Source organism: Plasmodium sp. gorilla clade G2 (assembly GCF_900097015.1).
Source record: "Plasmodium sp. gorilla clade G2 genome assembly, chromosome: 14".
NCBI classification, from domain to species: domain Eukaryota; phylum Apicomplexa; class Aconoidasida; order Haemosporida; family Plasmodiidae; genus Plasmodium; species Plasmodium adleri (nom. inval.).
The window spans coordinates 219,599-234,152 of NC_041706.1; the positions used below are offsets into that span (position 1 = coordinate 219,599).

At 20.3% G+C, this 14,554-nt stretch overlaps 4 protein-coding genes across 4 annotated transcripts; 3 read left to right on the plus strand and 1 right to left on the minus strand.

Annotated features, from left to right (window-relative positions):
* Nucleotides 1-496: 496 nt before the first annotated feature.
* On the plus strand, nt 497-4,315 carry PADL01_1406600 (scavenger receptor-like protein; the record flags this gene model as incomplete). The annotated part of the gene is made up of 1 exon (XM_028684338.1): nt 497-4,315. One exon carries the CDS (start codon nt 497-499, stop codon nt 4,313-4,315), a length of 3,819 nt encoding a protein of 1,272 aa, XP_028540425.1.
* A 1,323-nt stretch (nt 4,316-5,638) lies between these two features.
* On the plus strand, nt 5,639-6,854 carry PADL01_1406700 (fibrillarin, putative; the record flags this gene model as incomplete). Its single annotated transcript, XM_028684339.1, has 2 exons — nt 5,639-5,645; nt 5,914-6,854. The coding sequence occupies 2 exons, from the start codon at nt 5,639-5,641 to the stop codon at nt 6,852-6,854; spliced, it is 948 nt and encodes a 315-aa protein (XP_028540426.1).
* A 1,035-nt stretch (nt 6,855-7,889) lies between these two features.
* PADL01_1406800 (conserved Plasmodium protein, unknown function) lies at nt 7,890-8,925 on the minus strand (the record flags this gene model as incomplete). The annotated part of the gene is made up of 2 exons (XM_028684340.1): nt 7,890-8,254; nt 8,421-8,925. 2 exons carry the CDS (start codon nt 8,923-8,925, stop codon nt 7,890-7,892), a joined length of 870 nt encoding a protein of 289 aa, XP_028540427.1.
* Nucleotides 8,926-11,137: 2,212 nt separating this feature from the next.
* On the plus strand, nt 11,138-13,775 carry PADL01_1406900 (pre-mRNA-splicing factor 38B, putative; the record flags this gene model as incomplete). The annotated part of the gene is made up of 5 exons (XM_028684341.1): nt 11,138-11,887; nt 11,971-12,057; nt 12,220-12,349; nt 12,534-12,675; nt 12,773-13,775. 5 exons carry the CDS (start codon nt 11,138-11,140, stop codon nt 13,773-13,775), a joined length of 2,112 nt encoding a protein of 703 aa, XP_028540428.1.
* Between the last annotated feature and the right edge of the window lie 779 nt (nt 13,776-14,554).

Here is a 14,554-nt window from a genome sequence, read left to right on the forward strand (position 1 = left end):
ACAAATCTGTCTTATATAAGTTACTATTTTATAACAACATTTGGGAGTAATTATTCCTAAAATATTTTAATATATGTATTTTATACATGTTTGTCTGTTTTTTTTTTTTTTTTTTTTTTCTTCTTTTTATTATATTTCCTTTAACACCGCGTTTATAATGTATATGTAATTATTTTTAAGATAGGTGATATATTCATTAAAAAATTAATAAAAGACACTTCTTACATATAAATATATATGTATATATATTAGTAGGAATATAACATTTTAAAGACATATAATATAACATCAAAAAGCAAAATAGAAAACTCATGTAGACCTAGGAATATATAATATTGAAAAGAATAACGTACAAAATAAGAACCTATATTAAAAAAATATATAAATATATACACATATATATATATATATATATATATATATATTAATTGTTTTATTTTTTATATTTTTATCTTTTCATATAATATATATTAATATACATGTGTTGACATGTACAATGAAAAAATTTAAAGATATCCTTATCTTGATTAATATTTATATATTAATTTTAAATGCATATTGTAAAGAATGGTGTAAAGCCACTTTTGAATATGGTAAGTCTGATTATGCTGAATGTATAAGTGAAGGAGATAGTATTAGTAGATATATGATAGAAACTATTCCAGTTTTATCTAAAGATGTAGATTTATATAGTAATGTTTCTTTGGTTCTTTCGAATGGTTATGGTTCTAAAACAAAGGAAATAATTATAGGGAATGAAAATGAAGGTTTATTAAATAAGATTTTTACAGTTCGTTCTGATATAGGAAATCCTGAATATATACATATAAAATTAAATTCACAAAATAAAAATTGGAAATGTAAAAAGATCACTGTTTGGAAGGATTATAAATATTGGGTTTTTGATTGTATTGGTTCATTAAATGATAAGAAACCAGAGGGTACGTATTTTTTATCAGGAAATAAAATATATATAGCTTATGTACAAACAGGTAAAGATATTGAAGCTGCTACAACTGGTACTATTGAAATTATTTTATTAGGTAATAATAAACGAAGTAATACTAAAGTATTACATGAAGGATTTAGTGCTGGAGGTTTAAAAAAAATAAAATTTCAAGCATCTGATGTAGGGGATTTAGAAGATATCATTTTAATTAATAATTCATTAAATGATCCTTGGTATTGTGATTTTATTAAAATCAAATCTGATAACAACAACAAAATTTATATTTTTAATGTAAAGAGTTGGATTGGTGCTCCTTATGATAAAAATGTAAAGGTTAATATAAAATCAGATACTATCGAAGGAACTTCTAAAGATATAGATTGTCATATACGTGCTATTGATCTAATTAATACAAATAATATAAATAAATTATTACAAAATAAAGTACAAATATTTAAAGTCAGATGTCCACAAAATTGTCAAAATTCTGAATTTGCTATTATTGAAGGATCTTCTATACATCCATCATCTACATCTATTTGTGCAGCAGCTATACATGATGGTTCTATATCACCTAGTGGTGGTGAAATTATTGTTACTGTAGCAAGTGAATTAAATCATTATTATGCAATAAAAGACAAAATATTCAATGAATTGGAAGCTCTTGATTTTAGTACTAAAGCAGATGAAAAAAATTTTACTTTTTTTACTTATCATCTAGATTCTATAGATGATATAATTAGTAATGTACGTATTGTAGATTCTTTTGGAAAATTATCATCCTTAGGAAGATTAGAAATACGTTTAAAAAATAAAAACAGCTGGGGTACCGTTTGTTTAAAGGGACCAAATTTTCAATTTAATGATGATGCAGCTAAAAGAGCTTGTAAAGATTTAGGTTTTCCTAATGGTATTCATATCAAAGAAAATTGTTCAAATTTAAATGGACAAAATTATTGTGCTGGATATAAATATCCATTTGCTTCATCAGGTATTTTATGTACAGGTCATGAAAAAGATATATCAAAATGTAATGCTGATGATTTCTCACATTGTGTAGATCATCATGATGATGTTATAGTTCAATGCTTACATTACTCATCAAATGAATTAATAAATGATGGTTCTATTAGACTTGTAGATATTAATGGAGCACCTTCAAATAATGGTATTGGAAGATTACAAATATATTATCATGGTGTTTTTGGATCTGTTTGTTCAGAAGGATGGGTTAAAGAAGCAGAAAATATTGTATGTCATGAATTAGGTTATAGTGGTTTAAAAGGAAATGGTTTTTCTCATCATTCATGTACAGATATATCTGGTGAAAATTTATGTGGACCAGATACTGAAAAAATAAATGCTGTTAATATTAAATGTAAAGGTGATGAAAAATTATTAAAGAATTGCCCTCATGAAACACATGATGATATTTATTGTTCTCATGATGAAGATGTTATAATAGGATGTATTGGAGATGATAATAATTCACATGGAGAAGGACAAAATAAAAAACATTTAATAAATTTGGAAAAAAAAAAATTTCATCCAAAGATAGAATTAACATGTTTTGATAAAATGTTATCGAAATCTAGTTTAAGTACTGCTACAACAGGGGATGTGTTTTTAGCTAGTTGTCCTGAAAAATGTGATGAAGAAATAGGAATTGTTAAAGGAACATTTTTATATACATATGATTCTCCTATATGTAAATCAGCAATTCATTCAGGTGTACTACCGAATAACATAGCAGAAGATATAGTAATATCAATTGGACATACACATACGAATTTTATAGGAACAAAAAGAAATAATATAGAATCTCATGATTTTAATGGTACATCTAAAAGTTTTACCATTAGTATACCAACTATGTCTCTTTTAAGAGAAGAGAGAAAAAGTAATATAAAATCAGAAGATGAAATGATAAATAAAAATGAAATAGATTTTACACATGATCATTCATTATTTTATAATAAATTAGATCATCATATAAGTAGTTCTATGAAACCAACATTCCAATGGATTGCTCCTACAGGATTTGTTGGATTTAATGGAAAAGAAAATGATTACATAGATTGTACGAATTTGCCTAATGAAAAATATATTAAAAGTTTAGCTAGTTTTACATTTATTGTATATTTTACTTTAAGTGGAGGGGAAGGAACATGGAGAACTATCTTATCTCATAGTTTATGTGAGGGAATATCTATATCTATTAATGAAGAAAATGAATTAATCATAGAACAAAATTGTAATCCACATTTAATTAAAAGTAAATTTAAACCCCAGTTTGGACAAACCTATCATATCACAGTAATGTTTAATAAAATTAATAAAACATTATATTTATATATAAATGGAAAAAAAGTATTAACAGAAAAAAATACCTATAACTTTACATTAAGTGGGGATTTAATAATAGGAAGATCTAATCAAACAACCAAAGATTATTTTATAGGTAATATACATTTAGTAGAAATATATAAATATACATTATCAGAAGAAGAAATAAAAGAATCATTAAATTCATCCTTATCATTAGAATATCTTAACACAAATATATTAGAACAAATGTCAAATTCAAAAAAAGATAAAAAAAAAAATCAAAAAAATAAAAGAGGAGTACAAAAAACTATTGATGGACGTGATTGTGTTACACCATGTAAATCAAAAAATATGATAAATAAAGATTTACAAATTAATACTAAACAAATTAATTTAAAATGTCAAGATAATTTACTTTCTGAACAATTCAATGGAAAAATAGGTTCTCAGTTTTTAGTTAGTTGTTTAGAAAATTGTACTAAATCAAAATTTTTTATTAAAGGAACAAATAATTATTATACCCCTGATTCATCAATATGTAAAGCAGCCATACATGCAGGAATATATAAACCACATATGGGGAATAAAAATAACTCTTTTGTTCTTAAAATTGTAGAAGGATTATTAGAATATAAATCTTCTAGAGGACATTTTGGTATTCTTAGTAAATCAGAAAAACAATCACAATTAAGATCCTTTTCAGTTCTTTCAGAAAATGAAGAAAATATTTTTACATGTTCTACTAATGGACAATTTATATTAAATTTATCAGTAGGAGAAAAAAGAACTATTAATTGCCCATCAAATTGCAATAAAATAAGGGACAAAATATATGGAACTAATATTTATAGTCCTATATCAGTATTATGTAAAGCTGCAATACATTCAGGCGCTTTATCGAATCAAGGTGGTATAGTAGAAATTATTGTAGGCACAGGACAAGAAGAATTTAAAGGATCCACACAAAATAATATAGAATCATTTTCTTCAAATAATCATAGTAGATCAATAACATTTAACAAACATGTGGAATTATAAAGCACAATGTAATTTATTATATATATATATATATTGAAATGTTTATATGCTAAATACATTTATTTTCCTAAAAAATTCGCATTTTTCCTTTTATTTTATTATATAAGACGTAATTTTTTTCTTATTCTTCATATTCATTTTTTAAATAGCTTCAAAAAAAAAAAAAAAAAATCATTACATAAACGAAATATATATAAATGAAAAAAAATATATATATTTTTACTATTTTTTAAAGGTATAAAAGAATTACATTTTATAGAATGTATATATTTCTAAATAATTTATTACTTATGAAAAATAAATAAATAAATATATATATATATATAATTAATATAGTTTTAATAATTATAACAAAAAATATTATATATAACATATTTTTAAAATCTTTCCAATTCACAAATGTTGTCACATTAATTAATAAAAAAGAAAAAAGTTATTTTACTTTTTTTTTTTGTTTTTCTTAGATAAATATTATTATATATATATTATATATATATAATATTATTTATTTATATTATATTTATATTCTCATCAAGAAAAAAAAAATTTACATATAATTTAAGCCCTTATATAAAATATATATAATATATATATATATATATATATATATATATATGTAATTACAAACATCAAGTTTTCTATATATATATATAAAATTTATATGTTATTTTTAAAATATATACATAATAGAATATATTATATATTATTATTTAAAAAAGTTATATTTATATGTAAAATATATATTCATAACAAATTATACATATATATATAATATATATAATTATAAATTCAAAAAAAAAAAAAAAAAAGAAGTAATAATCGATTTATGAAATATTTCCATTTTATAAAAAAATACAAACAAGTAGATTCATTTGTTATATTTACGAACATAGAAAAAAAAAAAAAAAAAAAAAAAAAAGAAAAACCTTTATTTTATTTATGTTTTGTATAAATTATATGTATATAATAATATGTATAATATTATTAAAACAAAAATATTGAAAAATAATATAAATTAATTTTTTTTTTTTTTTTTTCCCCAAACAACAGATATATATATATATATATATATATATATATATATATATATATATATATATATAATAACTATATTATTATATATAATACATATTGTTGAAAAATATTTTTCCTTTAATATATATATTTTTTTTTTTCCTTTTGAATGAAAAAAAAAATTATATTTCATGTTTATAAAGTTGACATACATTATTAGAACCCCTCATTTGTTGTAATTTATTTTTATATAACCTTATTATTACCTTATAATAATAAAAAAAATATATATATATATAAATATATATAATGACAGGTATGTGAAAACATAGAATATTATAAAAATAGATATATATGAGAATATTTCAGTACAAAATGGAAATTTTAATTTATGATTATATAATATATATAAATATATATTTAATTTGTACCTTTTTGTGAATTAATAAAGATTTATCAATCTTTATAATAGTGCAACATATAATATATATATATATATACATATATATGTATTTTTTTTATTTAATACCCCTTTCATTGAATTGTTTCATATACTTATTTTGATTTGTTTTGCCACTTTATAGACTCTTTTAGGGGCGGATCAGGGAATTTTAAGAGGAACAGCAGTAATTTTGGAAAGGGAAATAATAACCCCGTACGTAAAGGAAGTAATTGGAAAGGTTTCAATGGTGGTCGAGGAGGAGGTGGAGGAAGAGGTGGTGGAGGCGGAAGAGGTGGAGGAGGTGGAGGAAGAGGCGGAGGAGGCGGAAGAGGTGGTGGTGGAAGAGGAAATAAAGATAGAAAGAGTTTTAAAAAAGATAATAAATCTGGAAAAGTAATTGTAGTACCTCATAGATTTCCAGGTGTTTATTTATTAAAAGGAAAATCAGATATATTAGTTACGAAAAATTTAGTTCCTGGAGAAAGTGTATATGGTGAAAAAAGATATGAAGTAATGACAGAAGATGAGAAAATAGAATATAGAGTATGGAATCCATTTAGATCTAAATTAGGTGCATGTTTAATGGGAGGTGTAGGGAATATGCCTATAAAACCAGGATGTAAAGTTTTATATTTAGGTGCAGCAAATGGTACTTCTGTTTCTCATGTTTCTGATATGGTAGGTGATGAAGGTGTTGTTTATGCTGTTGAATTTTCTCATAGGTCAGGTAGAGATTTAACAAATATGTCTAAAAAGAGATCAAATATTGTTCCAATTGTAGAAGATGCAAGACAACCAACTAAATATAGAATGCTTGTAGATATGGTAGATGTTGTTTTTGCTGATGTCGCACAACCTGATCAAGCTCGTATCGTTGCTATTAATGCACATATGTTTTTAAAAACAGGAGGATGGTTTATTATTTCTATTAAAGCTAATTGTGTTGATTCCACTGCTAAACCAGAAGTCGTATTTGCATCTGAAATGGAAAAGTTAAAAAAAGAAAATTGTAAACCAAAAGAAAAATTAACACTTGAGCCATTCCACCGTCATCATGCTATAGTTTTGGGAATGTATCGATAAAAAGGAATCTTAAAATTATAGAGATAAATAAAAAGGTGGACACAACTAAAATATTATATATATATATATTTATATGTGAAGACCTTTTTATTTTTTAAATTTATTATATGTATAATAATTTCATGTGTATATAATTAATGATAAATTCAAAGAAAATATATAAACTCTATTATATATTTATATATTTCTCTTTTGAACTTATATATATATTTTATGTTATTACTTGTTTTTCGTTTTTTTATTATGTTAAATTAATTCAGATCATTTTTATTTTCATGATTTATTTCTAATTAAATCTTTTATATGAATAATTTTTAGTTATTCGTAAAAAAATTAAGTATTATATATATTATTTTTTTTTATTTTTTTTGCCTAATTGTTTAAAAAAAAATAAAAAGACATATATTTTATAATTTTTATTATTACATTGATATATATATATATATATATATATATATATGTTCATATGGTTTCCTCTTGGTAAGCTTATATTATATATATTAAATATACATTTAAAGCCTTGTATAATATAATAAAGTAAATAATTTTTTTTTTTTTTTTTTTTAAAACAAATTATAAAATTTTAAGAAAAAAAATAAACATTTTAAAATAAAGAATTTCTTTTCTTAATCAAAAAATTATATAAAATAATAATATATTAATTTGCATATTTATTTTATGATATACACACATATATATATCGAAATAAAAATTATTAACAAAAAAATAAGAAAAATTATAAAAATTAAATTATGAAAAATTAAAATTAGAATGACAAAAAAAAAAAAAATATATATATATATATAACAATATAAAATATAAAATATAAAATAATCATTACATATACATATAACTAATAGTTATATATTAACCATTAATTATTATAAATATATATATATATATATATATATATATTATCTTTATTATAATTAGATAATTTCATACGGTTGCATTTCTATGATAAATTAAGCACAACATTGTTATATATACAATATATTATTCATAAACAAATATGAATACATATACATATATATATTATAATTTTTTTAAAAATTTGTTTGATATAATATTAGACGTTAAAACTACTAACATAAGAAAAATAATAACTAGTGTAATTCTACAACACCATGTTACCTGAGAATGTTTCTTCATAACTTTTTTAATTTCTACATTTACCTCTTTAACATTGTCTTGTGTTTTTTCTGTTTGTTCATGTAAATTTAAGATGATTTCATTTTGCTCTTCAGCTTTTTGAGTTAATATAACAGTGTTAGCTCCTATTTTATCTATCACTTCACCTATTTTTAAAATATCTTCGTTAAATTGCTTGTCTCTTTCTTTCCATCTATTTATGACTACTAAGTCATCTTCATCATGAGATATATCACTCGTGTCCTTTTCTAAAAAAAAAAAAAAGTAAAGCATATATATAATACATTCACATGTATATTATTTATATATATATTAAATTATTCATGGTGAAGAGGGTATACAAATTTATATTCTTCTATTTCGATTGCCAATATATAAATATAAATATATATATATATATTTTTTCTTTCTTACTATTCAATTTAGGTTTATTCTTAATATCATTAAAATTAACTACGTATGTATTTTTGATTTCATCATAATTACTTAATTTTTTACATTCATACATTTGTCTTTTCAATAATTCAAACGTTTCATTTTTATCTAATAATTCTTCTTTTGAAAAATTATATTTTTGTTTTAATTGTTTATTTAATATATCTTCTAATTTTATAAAATATGTTTCTACGTTTTTCATATTGTTATATATAATATTTCCTCTTTTAATAACTTCCATATTGTTTCCATGTATTTTCTGCATACTTTCTTTTTCTCTTATACATTTTCTAGTTTCATCTAATATATTTAAAATGTGTAATTTTAAATCATTATATGGATCAACATATTTCTTTATATCTTCATTTTTTTCATCGCATATTTGTGTTTTGTTTTTCAAGTCTTCTAATTTGTTCTTTATATTTTTTAACTCACTGTTATCACGTTTTTCATCATGTTCCTCTTTCTTCTTATGTTTAGCCATTATTAAAATCTATACACATATAACAGATTTATTAACACATATACATATAATATTAAAAAATATATATATATGGAATATATATATAATTATAATTTTAAAACATAATAAAAATGATAATATACAATCATGTATTAAATTCAAAAAAAAAAAAAATTAATATGTCATAATATTATTATTTCATATATTATGCAACCCTCTTCTCTTTTGAAAAAAAAATATATAAATAAACATGCAATGTTCAAAAAACAAAATTAAAAAAAAAAGAAAAACTAATATCCATATAAACCAATATTTCTTTTCACCCACTAATACAAAATTCAAAGAACATATATATATATATATATATATATAAAGGGACCAAAAAAATAAAATATGAGGTTACAGTTTATAATATTTCTTTTCTTCTTCTTTTTTTTTTTTTTTTATTATTTGTTTTTCTACATATAAGCAGAATTATACATATTAGTATACTTATTAATAATCAATATATTATAGAAAAGAAATATAAAATGAAATAAATGAATATAATATTAAAATTTTTTTTCAAATGAATCACCTTCCCCCTAAAATAAAAAAAAAAAAAAAAAAAAAAAAAACACAGCTAACCTTTTTATCATATAATATATATATAATAATGTTATGTTTGTATATTTTATGTAAAAACAAAAAAAAATTTATACATTATTTTACATAAAATAATATAAATATTGCATAAAAAAAAGGACATTTACAAAAAAAATATATATATATATATATATATATATTTATTTATATATATATATATATATATATATATATAATACATACTTATGAATTAATAATATATATACAAATATTATATATATGTATATATAGATCATATATATTAATAATATATTAGTACCCCCGAAAAAAAAAAAAAAATTACATTTCATATTAACTTTTTTTTTTTTCGTATACAAAAATTGAGTCCAACATAAAATTAATTAATTAATAAAATATACAAACATTTTATATGAATTTATTTTTTATTTATATTTATATTTTTATTCCCCGCCGTATTTTACCATAATTATTTTTACTAATATTATAATATATATATTATATATATATTATATTATAGAATTTAGTAAAATAATTATATATTTTTATAATAATATTTGTTATGTTAATTTAAAGATACTTTACTACTTTTATGTAAATAGAAAAAAATATAAAGTATATCAAAATATAACGTTTATATTTTTTTTAATTTTTTAATTATGAGCTTTTATATGCAAACATTTTTTTATTCCTTTTTTTAAAAAATGACAAGCTAGAAAAAAATATTTTTTTTATCTGAATTTTCTGTTAAAGAAAATATCCCATTATACATTAATTGGAAATAAATGAAAATATAAAAAATAAAATAATTAAAAAAAAAAAAAAAAAAAAAAAAATGTATGATGAGTTATATGGAATATGTTAACTTTTATATAATATCAAAATAAAAGTGAAGCAATATTTTCCCCCATAATATTTCAAAATTTTCACCTGTATATTTTTATATTTGTAACATAGCAGAAAATGATTTATTAGAGTTAGCTTATTTTCATTCCATTTCATATCTTTGCTTATATATATATATATATATATATATATATATATATATTTTAATTGTGTAAACATTTTTTTTTTTTTATTAATTGTCCATAATTTTAGACTATATAAAAAATAAAAAAACTACCCATATATATATATATTTTTGTCTGTAGTACATTACATATATTTTTATATATTATTTTCTTTAGCTATTATATGTTTTTACAATTCACATAGTTTCTATTCATGTCTATTACATTATATACAACTGTTTTTATATTTTTCTTTATAGGAAGATTATAATATGAATATATTTATTTTCATTCAGCGCAGATTAAAATAAAATGAGATATATAATATTTATTTTTGTATGAATATGTATATGTAAATGAGTATATATTATGTATATGTGTTGAATATGTATAAATTAATGAACATATAAATATATGTATATATTTGATGTTAATTCTATAATAGTTTATTTATTTAATCTTTTGACTAAATATACTATTAATTTATATATATATATTTTTTTACATTTGGATAATTAAAAATAACCAAATTTAATAAGTTAAATTTAAATTTTTTTTTTTTTTTTTTCTTATTTTTTTATTTCAGTTCTAAAAAATAAAAATATTAAAAATAAAATATAATGGATAAAAATAATAATACAGATAATACAACAACATGCGCACCCGCTGAAAAAAACGACTCATATCAAAATGATTTAAACAATAAAGAGGTCTATAATTATTATTATTATAATAACCTAAATGACGGAATGGGGACTAATAGAATAGCATATAATAATATACCTTGTGAAAATAATTATGATGGTAATAGAAATATTCAAAATTATTATAACTATAATTATCCTTATATAAATAATAAAGATCATGTTGCATATAATACATCAGGGCAATATATGATGAATTATAATTATATGGATACAGGATATTATCATATGAACAATAATAATAATATGTTTAATAATACTTTAAATTCTTTTGTTAATAAAACAGGAGATGTTATTTCTCCATATCATGCTCATAATATGTATCCAAATTCTCAGTTAGCATTAAAATATAAATTAAGTACTAATACTTTATCGAATAATGCTATTCCTACATCAAATACAAATTATATAAATGATGAAAAAAAAAATTGTCTAGAAATGACTAATACCACTACATATAATGTTAATACATTGTTAAGAAATAATATTTTATCCTCAGAATATTTCAAATCATTAATCCCAATAAAAACATTTAAAGAAGTACTTGATGAAATTCATTCTTATGCTGATCATGTAGAACCATATTGTATTGGAAGTAATAGAGCACCATCAACTCTTTTCTGTTGTCTTTATAAGTTTTTTACAATGCACTTATCTGAAAAGCAGGTAAGGCACAAATCACACATATATATATATATATATATATATATATATATATATATTTATATATTTATATTTTATTTTTTTAGCTAAAAAGTTTAATTGAAAATAAAGACTCTTGTTATATAAGGGCTTGTGGATTTTTATATTTGAGATATGTCCATTCTCCAGCCAATGTAAAAAAAAAAAAAAAAAATGAAAAATTTATATATAACAAATGCACATATATATGTAAATAAATATGTACACAAATTCATGTACATATATATAAAACATTATGTACCTTTTTTTTTTTTAATTTAAAAATTTTTTTTTTTTTTTTTTTTTTTGAATTTTAGCTATGGATGTGGTTTGAACCATATCTGTTGGAAGAAGATGAATTTTCTATTTCAGCTGACAAAAGAAGGAAAGTAACAATAGGAGAGTATGTACAAAGTTTATTATCAGATGACAAATATTTTAATACAGGTATATTCATTATGATAATATAAATATATATAATTATATGTACATATATATTTGTGTGGATATTTTGTTGGTATAATTTTATAGTATCATATAAAAATATAATTACATAAAATATGAATCCTTTTACCTAATTTTTTATTATGTTTTTCATTTTCTTATTTTTTTTCATTTTATTGTTTTTTAGTTTTACCAAGATTACCTATAAAAATTAAGAATGTATACGGAGCACGTTTAATTATTATAGATGACCATAGGAGGCGATTAAAAAAGAATAAAGAAAATATTGCAAAATTTTTAAAGGGGGAGCCCGTTTTAGCTTATATAAAGTAAAATTCTACAAATATATATATATATATATATATATATATGTGCACATATTTATATATATATATTTTTTTTTTTTTTTATTTTATTATTTTTTAGCGGGGAATGGGAAAAAGGAGAAATAGGAGGTGTCGTAAATCACGGCAAGGATAAATTTTTTGTACGCCTAAGAGAAATTGATGGAAACGAAAAGCTAGTTAATATCGGATACGTAAAATTAGAAGGGAAAGATAAACATAAAGAAAGAGATATACAAAAACATAGAAGCAGAGATAGAAGTACTAGTGTAAGTGAAAGGAAAAGAAGAAGACGAAGAAGAAATAGTAGTAGTAGAAGCAATAGTAGAAGAAAATCAAGACATAGTAGAAGCAATAGTAGTAGAAGAAGATCAAGACATAGTAGAAGTAGTAGTAGAAGAAAAAGGAAAAGGAGACAAAGAAATGAAAGTAGAAGTAGTAGTAGAACAAGACGAAGAAGTCATAATCGTAGTCATAAGAGAAATTCAAGTCATGAAAAAGATTATAGTATTGATAAATATTCAAGTCGTAGTCATAGTAGAAGTAAAAGAAGAAAACATAGTAGTAAACATTCTTCACATTATAAATCACATAATAACCATCGTGATAGGTCATTAGATAAATATAATAATAGATCATCAGAAGAACATGAGTCATATAGAAGTAAAAAAAAAAGAAATGGATCTGTTTCTAGATCTTCATCGAGAAGTACAAGATATAGAAAAGACAAATATGAGAAAACAGAAGATGAATTAATTAGTAGATTTAAAAAATTGGAAAGTCAAAAAGCTTTGGCAACAGGAAAAGATTATGCTCGTAGACCAACATCTTATAAATCATCTCTTTCTTTAAAAGTAGATAACATACCTATAAGAAGAAGATCAAGGTCACGATCACCTAGAAGAATTGATAATAGGGTAGTGGTACAAGTGGTGCATACAGATAAAACAAATAATGAAAATAATACATCAGAAAATTTGAAACTTAAAGAATTAATGAAGAAATATAATAAAGATGATAAAAATGATGAACTTAAAATGAATAATTCAAACTTAGAAGAAATGGATATTATGACATTAGGTTGATATGTAAATAATATAATATTACACATATAAATAAATAAATAAATAAATATATATATATATATATATATATATAAATACATTTATTTATTTATATATTTTTCATACGATAAACAATTATATCATTCTCTGATATATATATATATATTTTTTTTAGTATAATAACATTTTTTATTATAAATATATATAAATAAATACATATATATATTTATATACATATATTATTTATACCTTTATATGATTAGTTAATTTTATATGAGTTAGTTATAACATATACCAGTGTATATTATAATAAAATTATTTTACAAACGTTTATAAGAAAAAACATAAAATTTTAAATAATATTCTTTCTAATTAGAAAATTATAAATTAATATATATATTGTGAGGTATTTAATATATATCATTTTATTAAATATTATTTAATTTTTCAAATATATATTATGGTCATATAGACATATATATAAAAAATATAGATAATGTGTACAAAAAAATAAAATAAAATAAAATAAAAAGGAAATTATTTTAAATAAGATTAATATATATATATATATATATATATATATATAACAAAAAAAATAAATAAAAATAAAACAAAATAAATGTATAACGAATTATTATCAAATATAAAATTTTATTTTAAGACACTCTCTTCTTCTATAATAGCATTTTAAAGAGAACATCTTAATTATTACAATTTTTTGAAAAAAATAAAGAAAATAAAAAAAATTATGTTTATTAATATATATGTATATATTTACATTTATATATTTTTTTTTATAT